We start from the raw sequence: 14,249 nt of genomic DNA, 5'->3' as shown, positions 1-14,249 counted from the left end.
TCACTACCTGCAAGAGACCAAATACTGATCAGGATTTGGAACCAAGTTAGAGAATTTCTAACTCTCAAGTCATTTAGACATCTACTAGCAAACTACTATTTAATAACATTTCTTCAATACAGTCAGAGAACTGCAGGATTAGGGAATGAGACAAGAATAAAATGAGGCAAAGCATTGGACACAAGGCAACATAACAGTGTCAGTGAAGGGCCTCATGTCTGATGGCTCTAGAATCCACCCTGAGACAATCAGCTTCCTCTGTCATCTCCCCTTTGATGATTTCCTAAGGAGGATAGAGTCTTCCCTAGTGGAGCAATCTAACATTCACAAGCATTAATCTTGAAAATCATTCGTTTGAAAAAGAGTGAAACTGCATTCTGGTGACAAGTATAAAAAGAAGAGTATGGAACTGGGCGTGGCGGTGCACCTCTGTAGTTCCAGTACTCCGGAGGCTGAGGCTGGAGGATCCATGAGTTCGAGGCCAGCTTGGGCTACACAGTGTGTTCAAGGCCAACCTGAACTACATAGTGAGACCCTGTCTCAAAAAAAAAAAAGTACAGTCATAGTTATGGTTATCTCCAAATTCAAGAAAAGGAAGATAAAATTACAGTTTTAGTGTATAATCAACTCTGAATAAAGACAGAACGTACAATTCCTCTGCCTTGGAACTGACCATCCTATAGTTAACTAATAGCGCTGGGGAGCAGAAGCTGCACCACTAGGCTATGAAACCCCAGAACTTGGTGACAGCCATGGTGGACAGGGAGGCACCACCCAAATGGTCTGCAGCTCCAGCACCAGCTTACTCGGCCCTGAAGATCCCAGATCAAGCGTGACCCAAGCACGCCAGATAGTCGACAGGCAGCAGAGCCCTAACCAGCTCAGTGTCCTCCCTCCTGTCCCCCCACCCCAGCTCCTGGTCTTCTGGGGCTCTTCTTCCTTTAAGTCTAGTTTGTACTTTTCTTTGAATATCTATGTACAAATCTACTCACAATGCATGGGGATTTGCCTTAAGATAGAACATAAGAAGCCATGCAAGAGAGAGGTGGGTTCATTCTCAATTTCTTATAGCTTTAGCTAATAAAAGGACTATTAGCGTTCCAAATTACAAAACATAAATAGTACTGGCAAGGACACAGAGAACTAGGAAAGCTCATACATCACTGGTGGAGAATGCAATGGTAGAGGTACTGTGAAAAAGTTTGGTGGTTCCTCAGCAAAACAGGGAATTATCCTCTGACTCAATGATTCTACCCATTACGTACTCATGAGAAATGAAAACATAGGTCTATACAGCAATTTGTACACAAATGTTTATAGCAACATTATTCAGAACAGCTAAATGGTGGAAATAACCCAAATGTTTACCAATGATTATAGACGGATAAACATAGTCTGGTACTGGTATGCAATGAAATATTACTCAGTCACGAAAAGGAATGAAGTATTGATACATGATACAACTTGGATGAAGCATGAAAATATCACACTAAGTGAAAGAAGCTCGACACAGAAGGTCACATACTGCCTGATTTTCTTCATATGATATACACAGAACAGACAAATCCACAGAGACAGAAAATAGATTACTAGTGGCCAGGGAATGGGTAGAAAAGGGAATGGGCTGGAAAAGTTTTGGTACTAGAGAGAGGTGGTGGTTGCATAACTTTGTAAATACACTAAATGTCAATGAAGAGTATACCTTAAAACGGTTAACTGTATGTTATATAAATATCACCTCAACTAAAAAAGAGAAGGAAAAGGAATATGCATACATACCTTGACACTAATAAAATTCATTCCACTCTCCCGAGCAACTACCCCAGCTAGCAAGGTTTTTCCTGTTCCAGGAGGACCATACAACAATATTCCTGTTCTCTGTCGTATGGGCAAGTTTGCAAACAATTCTGGGTACTGAAAAATATAAAAAGGGTTTAAGTCTCAGTAGAATGACTAGGTTGGAGCTGAAGATCAACCCAAAAAAGCATTCAGATGATAATAACTGCCGCCTTTGCTAATAGCACATAGTAGAAAATGAAATTCCTACTAATCGATGAACTCCAAGGACCTACCAAGATTTTTCTCAATGGGATTATGAAATATATGCTGTATAAATGTACCTAACTGCATCAGAATTCTTCCCACTTCTCTCTTTCTTTCTTTTTTTGCAGTGTTGAGGATTGAACACAGGGCCTTCACTCCGAACTACATTCCCAGGCCCCAAGTCACTTCGCTGCCCAGGCTGGGCTCAAACTTATAATCCTTCTTGGCCTCCCAGAGTGCTGGGATTATAGGCATGTGCCACCATACCTGGCTTGTTGTTTTAAAAAACATTATAAAAGTGCTACATTAAGAAAATAAAGACCAATCTTTTAACAAATGTACTGCCTTGTACTTGCATGGGTCATGGAGCAAGATATGACATTTGTGTAAGTTCAAATATTTTCTTCTCTTTTTGTTTTGGTACCGGGGATCAACCTCAGGTCCTTGTGGTTGCACAGCAGGCGGCAAAACCACTGAGCTAAATCCCCGGCCCCAAATATTTTCAATCAAAGACATAATAGAGAAGCAGGTGTAATGATTACAGACAGTAAAATCTCCTAAGAACCTCAAGGGGGAATAGTAACAAGTGCTTGTTAACTACCTTCTATATCGACTGTGCTGAGAGCAAAAGTCCTTTGTGAAATGAGCCAAACATCAGACCACTGTCAGCAGGGTCCTAGTCTCCTCTTGAGAATGCCTGTTTAGCTCCCCCTGGTGATAATACTCCAGTCATCCCTCCACTGCCTTCTTAGCCGAAAGAGCCTCGTACCCAGCAGCTGTGCGCAGGTGTCCACACATCTGAGCATTGACTTCCAGCACCCAGACCCAGCATCTGGGGTCAGGCAGGTGCTGGCTGGCAACTGCACACCATGTTCTCACACAGGTTTCACCCCATAGTCCTGGACTGCACTCGGTGTGTCCCAGCCCAGACAGTAACCACTCCAAGGAGCGGCCATGCAGTTACATGTGACCCAAGCTCCTTACTCATTTCTTTACTTCCTTGCCTGGACCCCTGTTCTCATGCAACTATCCTTACCTCGCAGAATCCAAACACACCACCTCCTAGACTCTACCATCTCCTCTGAACAGAATCATCTACATCTGCCCTCTTACTCTGCCACCTACCTTGTTTATGCTCCCTGCCAACTCCTCCTTTCCAGGACAGACACTCAGTGTCTAGAATCGTGACTTAATCCACCAGACCTGTGAACCTAGCTGACTCTTTCACCTTCTAGATTATTCTTGTCTGTGTCTGCTCAAATTCTAGCAGATAGTTAATTCATTTTGCTTTAGTACAATCTGAATGATTCAATCAAAACAGAAAGATGAAATTGACATCAAAATGTATTTACTGTAAATATCAATTGAGCTCTTCCTTAGAAGTTTCTGACAAGAAGTACATCAAATACTCTAAAAATCTGTTAAAGTACCCAAAATAGTGCTGGACATTTATTTGGAAATTTAGTAAATACTTGTTCAATCAAACTCAGATTGAATTGAATTTGAATTGAATCAAACTTCTCTTTCTCCCTCCCCTCTCTTTCCCTCATTTTTTTTTTTTTGGTACCAGGGATCGAACTCAGGACCTTGCACTTGCTAGACAGGTGGTGGCACCACTAAGCTAAATCCCCGGCCCCACTTCCTCCCTTTCTTTAAAGTACCTTGGCTGGTAGCTGGATTGTATCCATGAGTATCTGCCGAACTTCATGCAATCCACCAATTTTATCCCAACCGAGATCTCTAGGTTTGTGCAGGTTGACATTTCGCAGAGATGCAGGAAGGAATCCTTTGAGAGCCTTCTGGAAGTCCAATGTTGTGAAAACGAATTCTGTTCAAAAATAATCAAAATTTCTTTTGGTAGTCATATTTCAATCAATGAATTTTCAAAATACACTATCATCTTAGCTTGAAATGTTAATTTTCTACTCAAGTAACGGGTTATTCAAATACTACATGGAATATATTTAATTCTTGTGTCACTACAATTATATTTTTGCAGAATAGAAAGTGTACTCCAAGTTCAGATTTTCATAGAACATACCTTCCCTAGCAGATATGTGCTGATGAGAGAGACAGGAATGAATGGCTCGATCCACGAGCACTGTAAAATCTCTAGCCATAAATCCTTCAGTTTCTTTTGCTACACACTTCAGGTCAAGATCAGGGAACTTGCTTATATCATACCCCAATTTATTTTTTATTATATGATACAAAATTTCATATCTTTGTTCCTAAGATAAAAGCAAAAAACTCAAATTATTAATTGTATTCAATTGCACATTGTAATAGTCAAGTTTTGCTTAACAATGGGGGTATGTTCTGAGAAATGCCTCATTAGGGAATTTCACTGTGTGCACACACCATAAACCTATCTATACAAACCTCAATGGTACAGACGAGTACCTGGCTAGTCTCCTGGCTACACAGTATGGCCTACTGCTTCACCGGACTGATTCTGCCAGACTGCTCTTGCCAGGTGTATTCTGGCAGTATTTTCTCCTCCAATTCAGCTTGTGTATTTTCCACACATCCACCTGTCTTCAAGCCAGCACTCACAGACTTAGCCTTCAGTCTCACATCATGGAATGAATAATGAAGCCTCTTGAATTGCTTAAACCAGAGCTAACAGTAGACTCAACAGCACGGATAGGTCCCACCTTTTCTTTCAATATCACAATAAACTCTTTGCTCTGGCTGCATCATGGTTCTCAGCAGGACATACTTCTGCATCTGGGCTGTAATCTAGGTCACTAAATTTTCTCCAGATCTGATAAAGGGTCTCCTCAAATGTTTTTTAGTCCCGTGGCCCTTCAGTGAAGCAGATCCTTTAACAACTTCTGTCACGTGGTCCTTATTCGTTTAGATTGTAGCTACAGTGGACTAGGACATGCCCGACTGACTTTCTACCTCCATAGTCCTGCATCACTTTTAATTTTGATTCCAGGCCAGTCACTTGGATGGCCTCTGTCTGGCAACATTAGCAGTGAAGTCTGTATGTTTAGGGGCCACAATGAACAAAATAACATGACATTAAATCAAGAAGTGAAAATGATTCAGTCAAGGGACACAGCAGACACAAGAGTTATGAGGTATGCTGATTTACAGTATGCTTTTTTTTTTTAACAAGCAGGAGAGGTACACTCTAAAATAATGATGAAAAGAACAGCATAGTAAATACAAAACACTAAGTTATTTGTTATCACTTTCCGGTATTATGTCCTATACATAATTGTATGTACAGTTTTGGTTTTTTTTGGTACCGGGGATCGAACTCGGGTCCTTGCGCTTGCGCAGCAGGCGGCGAAACCACTGAGCTAAATCCCCGGCTCTTGTACAGTTTTATTTGAGGTTACTAGATATCAGACCCCAGGGGTATTCTATCACTAAGTTACATCTCCAGTCTTTTTTATTTTTGAGACAGGGTCTCACTAAGTTACCCAAGTAGGCCTCAAATGTGCAATCCTGTCTCACCCTCCCAAATAGTGGAGATTACAGGGATGCTCCACTGGGCCTGGCTGTGCCTTACTCTGATAGGACTGGCAGCAGAGATTTGCTCACACCAGTACCACTAAGACACGAGGGTGATGTGTTGTGTTGGGTTATTATGATGGTGACAGCCATGAAGTCTCCAGGGTACAGGAATCATTCTTCTCCATCCCAGTCGCACTGAAACCATCATGTATGTGGTCCTTTGTTGATCATTATGGGGCACATGACTACCGAAGGAAAGTCAGGCTCATAGAATTTATAGTGACAGAGCTGATCAGCGGTTGTCTGGCGCTAACATCAAGAAGGGATGGATTGCAAAAGGCACTATAAAATTGTGGGATAAATGGATATGTTTTCCTATATATACATATGTTAAAACTACTTAAGCTGTACACTTTATGTGAGTTTGTTGTACTTCTATTATACCTCAGTGAAATTGTAAAAAAAAAAAAAAAGTCACACTGATTTCAATTTCTTTTCTCCAAGAAAAAAGCAATTTCAGTAATATATGGCTTTTTTAGAAGTGTTTTTTGTTCCAATAAAATACATTTCTAAGGACATATTCAATGCCCAGTATCACTGCCATTCTGTTACATTTAAAATACAGATAAAATACTTTGGCTCATCAATAACAGAGCAAGTTCTGAATATCTGAGGTAGAATATAAGTGAGAATTTTAAGCAAGAACTTAAAATACGTTTGCCAGTGTTGTAACACTTCTTTCAGCTCACTGCCATAAAACCCTTACGAGCCTGGGTGTCTACAGGTCATATGTGTGTTTTTATTTTTTAATTTAATTTAATTTTTGGTACCGGAGATTGAACTCAGGACCTTGCGCTTGCAAGGCAGTTGGTGGAACCACTGAGCTAAAACCCCGGCCCATATGTGCATTTTTAAAAGTCATCTATAGGGGCCGGGGATTTAGCTCAGTGGTTCTGGTGCCTGCCTCACAAGCACAAGGTCCCAAGTTCGATTCCCTGGTAACAAAAAGAAAAGAAAAAAAGTCATCTGTCCACATTTCTCCCTGTTTTTTCTCATTCAGAAGAAATACTGTTTTCAGGAGTCATTTTCTTAGAAAATACATGATAACATTTCAGATGGTTATAAATTACAATTCATGCACCAAGTACAATATGTCCCAAATATTGCTTTCATGTTCTTAAGATCACTTAGAAACATTAAGTTTACAGCTATAAATCATTAATAAAATTAAAACATAATTTCTGCAAAGGGGAAACATTGCAATAATCTGTAAGTAGTGCATCACCTGATCAGGAGGCTGGATGTGTTGGACACACTGAAACATGTGAGTTCCCTGAGCAGACACAAGTGAAGGATGCAGAGAATGCTGAGGCTGGCTTGTAGCGATTAGTGCGACCAGACTTCCCATGGAAATGCACTCTTTGATCATAGCACTCACAGCTGGAATTAAGCAATATAGTGTGAAAGCTCAGGATAAAGAATCATGAAAATTTAAATCATATATTTATTAAAATAATGATGACCTAACACTGAGCTTCAAGATGGGGCAGCTCCTTTGTGCCTCTAACAAGTTAATTCATTCATTTAGGCATGGAGAACCAAGCTCCACTCCATCTGATGTAGGTACAGAAGCTCCTGTAAACTCAGACTGTGTACTCAGAACCATGTCTAGTGAGTTGCCTGACTCCTGGACCTTATAAGGCATTAAGTGAATACAAAAAAACACATCTTGAATGAATACTCCAGAAAGGCAGTACATTTCTGGATTGTGTTCTGTTTATTGAGCAAAATACAGCTCCTATCTCTGAATTCCTGAGTTCTTAAAAGGTTTGGAATGAAAAGGCTGGAACTGAAACAGGCATCAATAATGTGGAATAGTATGTGAATTCAAAGTGCTCCTTTAAGCACTGAACTAACAACCAGTGTTTCTGACAGGAATGTGCTGCAGAATTCAAAATTTGAGATTAACACTAGTTAATAATAACCCAAGCCACTCCAGTTACGTTCTGTATCTATTTCAGCTTTCAAGAAGCATGAGGCAGCTTAGCGCGTGCCAAGCCCTCCAGCCTCACTGCCCCACTAGTCCTCTCCTTGTGTCAATGGCATATTCCCCAACATACCCTGAACCCTTGTACCTCTGTACCCTTCCTTGTGGACTGTACCTCTTTTTCCTCTTCATTAGCATGACACTGCTTCATGCTACTTTCTATTCCTCCACCACAACTCAGCTCAGATATCAACTCCCCCAAAACGCCTTCCTTGCTAACTCACCTCCAATTTAGTTTATACACTCTGAAAGTACACTTCAAGTACAGTACATCCTACCAACTGCTAGTCCGTCATCCTGGTCCATTATTTAAGCTCTCACAGTCCCACTGACTGACCTGAAAACCAGGAGAATACCTGTACATAGGGTACAAGACAACTCCTACACCCCAGAAAGGGCACAAAATACATGGCAGCTGTCATTGTTATACAAGTCTGTACTAAAATTGTCTGTTTACTTTCTTTTCTCCCCCTTGCCTTTGAGTACACTTAGGCATTTGATAAATATGTATCAAATGAACAAAAGCAAGAGTAAATCTGTAAGCAACTTCTAAGTAGTAAAGAAAAATGAACAGGCCGCTAAAGTCTAACCATGGGATTATGGTTTTTTCACATTGTTCATTCTCTACCAATTTTACTAATACAGAAGCTGCAATTGCTGCCAGAGGGCTCAAAACAAAACAGCAGAGCACATTTATCATTCTCTGAGGAGAGCAGATTTAACATCAAGACTAAAAATGCTAAGAGGAGAAGGCCTTCGGCCAGTGGAGGACAAGTTACCATGTGCGAGCCGCTGGGTCTGCACTGCCTCAGGGCTGTGCTCCTGTTCCGGGGTGGTGGGCAGTCCAGCAACAAGGTCCAGGTCATCCAGCAGAACCACAGAGGGCTGCCTCCACACAGCCTCTGAGAGGGCTGCCTGCAGAGCTCTCTCGATGTGTTCGGGCCTTTTTCCTTAATGCAGAAAACATGATTTCAGTGTTATTTCAGTGTTGGAAAAGTTCATGCTACCCTTTAGAAAGCATTTGAAGATCATGGTACTGTATAAACATTTAATCCATATCTTATTAATATACCAGTCTCGGAAACTTGTTAATTGCTGACGTAGTTTAACTACTACAGCCTCAGTGGAGTCCATGAAGTGCCAAATTTTATAACTGCTATGATTTCTATATGTACTCGGTTTCATTTTGTAGAGAATTTCAGATGGCCTATATAAGATAGCAAAGTAAGAATAGTACACAGGAAAACATAAGACAAGAATCAAGGATCAAGATTCAGGGAAAATCAAACACAAATGTGGCCACCTAGAGATCGTAGAGTTGCTCTATCTGAATAAAAATTTGAAGCCAAATTTGCTAGAGAGTTACAAAGTTTTAAATTTCAAAGAACAGAAAGCATACAAATTCATAAGCAAATGTAAAAACTGTTATATGTCTCAAAATTAAAATTTTCTCATGAGGCCTTAAGTAAGACTCTGAGAGATAAAGAGTGCTTCCAGAACCTCCTTTATCACCAATGAAGTGATGGGTTTTCAGAAACTATTTCTTAGTTTCTTATTATGTACTAGATTAAAAACTGAGATATAATGACTATTTGGTAGTGGTAGCTGAGGGAAAAATAACTGCTCAAAGTATGATCTTCTCAAACTCTTGCTGTAATTGAACAGATAACAATATAAATATTATGCACTTTAAAATGCACAAAGGTGTTCTATGAAAAAGAGTGATTCTCCTCTTTGCTGTCCACAGCTACTCACTCACCCTCCCCGGAGGCAACCACAATTCAGAGATCATGTACACCCAGCAACATATAACCCAAATACTAATGCTCTCGGAGCAAATACACTGACCTTTCCAGGGATACAGTCCTTAAAGAGTTTTGGCTAGGAGAAAAATAGGTCTCCATCAACTATTAGAGAAGTTTTAGAAATTCTACCAAGAACACTGAAAGCCAGACTTAAAACTTCTAGGGATTTTCAGACTGATACACAGAAAGCTAAAGACGAAATGACATCTGTATTTATTAGACTAACAGCATTAATGATATTCCTGTCTACCAGAAAGGGGTTTCTGTAAGGTTTTCCATATTCATACCTTTCAAAGCTTTACAGTTAACTATTTCCACATGGGCATCCAGTGTGTCACAGGCTTCTTTACAGACTGCTTTGGCTAAAGTGGACTTTCCACTTCCCTACAAAATAAATGCTTCATCAGAGATCTTGGTACACTCAATCATAGAAACAGCTTTTATCACTGTAGCACCCAGCAAGCCTCATTCATCAGGAAGTATATGCCAATCTGTTGCCACGTGGGATTGATTCTGTTTCTGAAACTCGGCCCTTTTCCTTTAAGTTGCTGATGTGCTAAGAGTGGACTATATCCTATGCTTGATATAGTGCACGGATCAAAAATAAATATTTACTTTTTACAACTTGCTAGTTAAAACAGCCACTAATATTTATTTTTAACTTCCATTAATATATTCTTGTAATACATAACAATTATATTTGTTTTGGGAAATTGGTACATACATGTAGCACATTTTCATCATTTTTACTCCCTTCCCCCCACTGTTACTCTCCTCACTACCCTGGATCCCCTTCCCATTTCCAAAGTCTCTAGATCAGTGATGGTGAACCTTTCAGAGACCGAGCACCAAACTGCAACCCAAAAGCCATTTATTTATCACAAAGTGCCAGCACTGCCATTAAACCTGAATACTGAAGTTTTAGCTTAGAAAAACAACTCTACATTAACAATTTTTGTCTTAAAGGAAAAATACAATGACACACATCCCATAGGTTTACCACCATTCTAGATATTAGTTCTGAGAAAAACAGTAGCTGGCAAAGATTTTTTTTTTTAATTCTGTAGATTGTATCTTCATTGCTGTTTCCTTTTCTATGCAGAAGCTTTTCGTTTGATATAATCCTATCTGTTGATTCTTGGTGTTTCTTGTGCAATGAGGGTTCTGTTTAGAACGTCCTTGCCTATGCCTAGTCTTCAGGAGTGTTACCTATTTTATCTTTCAAAAGTCAGTGTTTGTTATTATATCTAGGTTTTTAAAAAACATATTTTAATTTGATTTTAGTACAAGGCAAGAGATACAGGTCTAGATTCATTCTTCTGCACATGGATTACCAGATTTTTCAGCACCACTTGTTAAAGAGGCTTTTTCTGCAACACATTTTTGACCCCTTTCCCTTTGTCAAAGGTGGCTGAAGGTACATAGGGTTGTCTCTGCATCCTCAATTCCATTTCATTGGTTAACATGTCTTTTTTTGGTCAGTATCATGGTGTTTTAATTACTGTGGCTCTAGTATAAAGAAATATGAAAATCTGAAGAAATGTGAAACCTGTTATTGTAATTCCTTTTTTTTTTGCTCTTTTTGGTCAAGACTACTTTGGCTAGTCTGGGTCTTTCCTTATTCTATATAAATCTTAGGATTTTTGTTTTTCATTTTGTGAAGAATGTGGCTGGTATTTTGATTGGAATTGCATTACATCTATATATCATTTTTGGTAAGCTGGCCATTTTGACAATATTGATTCTGCCTATCCAGGAACAGGAAATGTCTATTTTCTAATGTCTTCTTCAATCTTTTTTTCCCCATAGTGCTATAGCTTTTGTTATAAATGTCTTTTACTTCCTTGGTTAGGGTAATTCTGAGGTATTTAATTTTCTGAAGCTACTGTGAATTTAGTTATTTTCTTGATTTCTTTCTCTGTGAGTTCACTGTTGGTGTAAAGGAATGTTACTGATATTTGTGTGTTGATTTGTATCCTGCCACTTTGCTGAATTTATTAGTTCTAAGTCTTCTGTTAAGAGTTTTGGGTTTCTATTTCAAGGATCCTGTTATCCCCATGTAAGGACAGTCTGACTTCTTCCTTTCTTGTTAGTAACCCTTTATTTTTCCCTCTTACTTAATTGCCCTGGCTAAAGTGTCAAGTACTACATTGAATGGAAGTGATAGCAGACATCCTTGTCCAGTCTTGGAAAGCTTTCAGTGTTTCTCCATTTAGTATGAAGTTGGCAGTGGGTTTTCTCATAAATGGCTTTTAGGTAAGGTTTTTCTATACCTATTTTCATTAGTTTTTAAAAATCATGAATGGATCTTGGATTTTAAAGGCTTCTGAGATGATATGTGATTTCTATACTCAGTTCTATTTATGTTGTATATTACATTTACTGATTTATATAATTCTTACACGTCTGGGATGAAGCTGACTTTGTCATGATACATGATTTTTTTTTAATGATTTGCTACATTCTGTCTGCCAAGTATCTTACTGAGGATTTTTGTACCTCATCTTCAATAAGGAATTTAGCCATTAATACTTAAAATCTTTAAAAATAAGTAATGCTTACTGTTACTAGAAGGGAATAATATATACATTAAATAATTTTTCTAGGTAAATGAAACATTTTCCCATTTAATTTCAAAGTTTTCAGTGGCAAAAACTTATTCATTTCTCTATTGCCTTACATTAATTTTAAATAGCACATATTGATATGGTCATTATTATGAGCATCAATTAGTGTACAAAACTTTTTAAACCTTATTACGGTTTTAATCCAATGCTCACTTTTTTTTAAGTAAAAGCTTAGTTTTCTCTGATTATAAAATAGTATGTAAAATAATTGTATAACACAAGAAAGGTTAAAAAAAAATCTATAAACATCTTCCCTACAGAAGTAACTACTGTCAATTCTTCTGATGTTTATAATCACTGACATTCCTTTTTTATGTAAATGTATAAAAAAAGACTAAAACAACAAGTCTTGTAATTTATTTTACTTAACAGTAAATCATTGTCTTCTTCCCATGTCAAGAAACACAGAACCACACTGGCTCCCTAGTACAGCACCACTGCATATATGCTGAACCATACATTTTTTTTTTTTTGGTACTGGGGATTGAACTTGGGACCTTGTGCTTACAAGGCAGGCAGCAGAACCACTGAGCTAAATCCCCAGCAAACCAGACTACATTTAACAAGGGCCATACTGAACCAGTGTGTTGCTCAAGTTCCTTCTGGTTTGTGTGTGTATTAGTTCCAATTTTTAACTATTATACAGTCAAGACAAATATCCACATACATATAAGTTTACTAATTTGTCAGGTTACAGCCTTAGAATAAATTTCTAGAAGTGGAATTGTGACATCAAAAAGTATCCATATTTAAATTCTGCTAAACACTGCTATAGTGTTCCTTAACAAGATCGAATCTGGTAGGTATTTTTAATTCTTTTCTTATCAATTTCTTCTCTCAATCTACTATTACTTCTTACCATTGTCATTTGTTTAGCTCCAACAGCCCAGCATCGGTTCTAATATCTTGTTCTGATTACTAGAGTAGAGAAACAGCCAAGCTTGATATACGAAGCCTGAAATTCTTGAAGCATTCAACGAATACATACCACCATTATTATGTTTTGTATTATTACATAAACGCCATATTTAAATTAATGGGCGTATTTAGGTTAGGGTTAGGGCTGCTGGGGTATAGGTCCCACATGTCATCATCATCTGCCTAGTCTGAGGGGCTCTGTGCTAACTCAACAGTAATTCACATTGGATGGCACTTTTCAGTTTACACAGCCTTTCTTCCTTAAATGCAATTAATCCCATGAACACAGATGAGCCACTAAAACTTAACCACTTCAACTACAATCAGTAAATACATGAGAGAGGTGAGACTCAAACTTGGTTCTTCTGCTTGCTCTTCCTATTCACCTTGCTACTCTGGAAGCCTGGCACCTTAGTCAGTGGGATATTACCTTTTAAAAACTGCTGAGTGTGGTGGTGTACACCTGTCATCCCAGTACTCAGGAGGCTGAGGCAAGATGACTGCTATGAGTTCCAGGCCAGCCTGGGCTACACAGTGGGTTCAAGGCTGGCCTGAACTACACATAGCGAGACCAAAAAAAAGAAAAAGAAAAAACAGATACTCCCAGACTGCCATGCTAAGTGAAACAAGCCAGACTCAGAAAGATAAATATTGCATGTTTCCACTTACATGAGAAACCTAAAGTATAAATAAATGAATAGGAGAGATAATAGGAAACTGGAAGGTACACTCTTGGTGATGGGGAAGGGGATGGGGGAGAGAGAAAGAAAGAATGGGTTAAAAGGATAAAAATGATCAGATACGTTATATGTATGTATCAAAATGAACCTCATTATTCTGTATTGCAAACTTGCTCTAATAAAAAAATTTTTTAAAGTTCACCATGATTCATTCTAAAACTTGACATGGATAATTAAAATTATGGTTTATCTCTACATGTCCCCAAGAGCCTCATACACTCACAGGCTGGGCTTCTGCAAGAGGACTGAACCATGGCAGCGCTATAGCTGACTTGCCATTAGGAGACAAGGTCTGATGGGGGAGTGATCTGGAAGGGTGTCTCACCCTCCGTGGCTCCTGTTTTCTTCACTGCTTCCTGACCCCCACTGACGTGAGCAGCTTTCCTCTGCCCAGGCCCTTGTGCCATGTCATTTCTGCGTTTAAGCCTGGCAAACATAGACTGAAACTTTAGAAATGTGAGCGAAAATAAAACTCTCCTTCTGTAAGTTTCAGCTGTTGGGTATTTTGTCCCAGTGACAAGGAAAATAACTAAGACAACTGAAACCAGAAAGTAGTGGCTATGTTTTAAGCAATTAGGAGAAAGTAACTGGGCTAGTT

General features: G+C 38.9%; 2 protein-coding genes across 5 annotated transcripts in view; one reads left to right on the top strand and one right to left on the bottom strand.

Moving 5' to 3' along the window:
* Gatad1 (GATA zinc finger domain containing 1) overlaps positions 1–2,380 on the top strand; it is a 38,570-nt gene extending 36,190 nt beyond the window's left edge. For all 3 annotated transcript variants that reach the window (XR_015448655.1, XR_015448653.1, XM_087204478.1), the window contains one exon: positions 2,172–2,380. Coding sequence is in view for 1 of the 3 variants with exons in the window: in XM_087204478.1 (XP_087060604.1) it covers positions 2,172–2,260 (89 nt within the window). In the remaining 2 variants the exon portion in view is untranslated. The remainder of the gene's footprint in view (positions 1–2,171) is intronic.
* The window catches only part of Pex1 (peroxisomal biogenesis factor 1), a 44,892-nt gene that overhangs the window by 7,189 nt on the left and 23,454 nt on the right, over positions 1–14,249 (bottom strand). For both annotated transcript variants that reach the window (XR_002388665.2, XM_004862368.3), the window contains exons 11-16: positions 9,654–9,750; positions 8,341–8,511; positions 6,800–6,954; positions 4,085–4,274; positions 3,705–3,871; positions 1,780–1,914 (exon numbers count right to left, since the gene is read on the bottom strand). Coding sequence is in view for 1 of the 2 variants with exons in the window: in XM_004862368.3 (XP_004862425.2) it covers positions 1,780–1,914; positions 3,705–3,871; positions 4,085–4,274; positions 6,800–6,954; positions 8,341–8,511; positions 9,654–9,750 (915 nt within the window). In the remaining variant the exon portion in view is untranslated. The remainder of the gene's footprint in view (positions 1–1,779; positions 1,915–3,704; positions 3,872–4,084; positions 4,275–6,799; positions 6,955–8,340; positions 8,512–9,653; positions 9,751–14,249) is intronic.

The sequence above is a fragment of the Heterocephalus glaber genome, unplaced genomic scaffold, assembly GCF_053883595.1.
Source record: "Heterocephalus glaber isolate CG9 unplaced genomic scaffold, H.glaber_assembly_v1.0 deba00000546, whole genome shotgun sequence".
NCBI classification, from domain to species: Eukaryota; Metazoa; Chordata; class Mammalia; order Rodentia; family Bathyergidae; genus Heterocephalus; species Heterocephalus glaber.
This window is presented reverse-complemented; position numbering and strand designations above follow the sequence as displayed.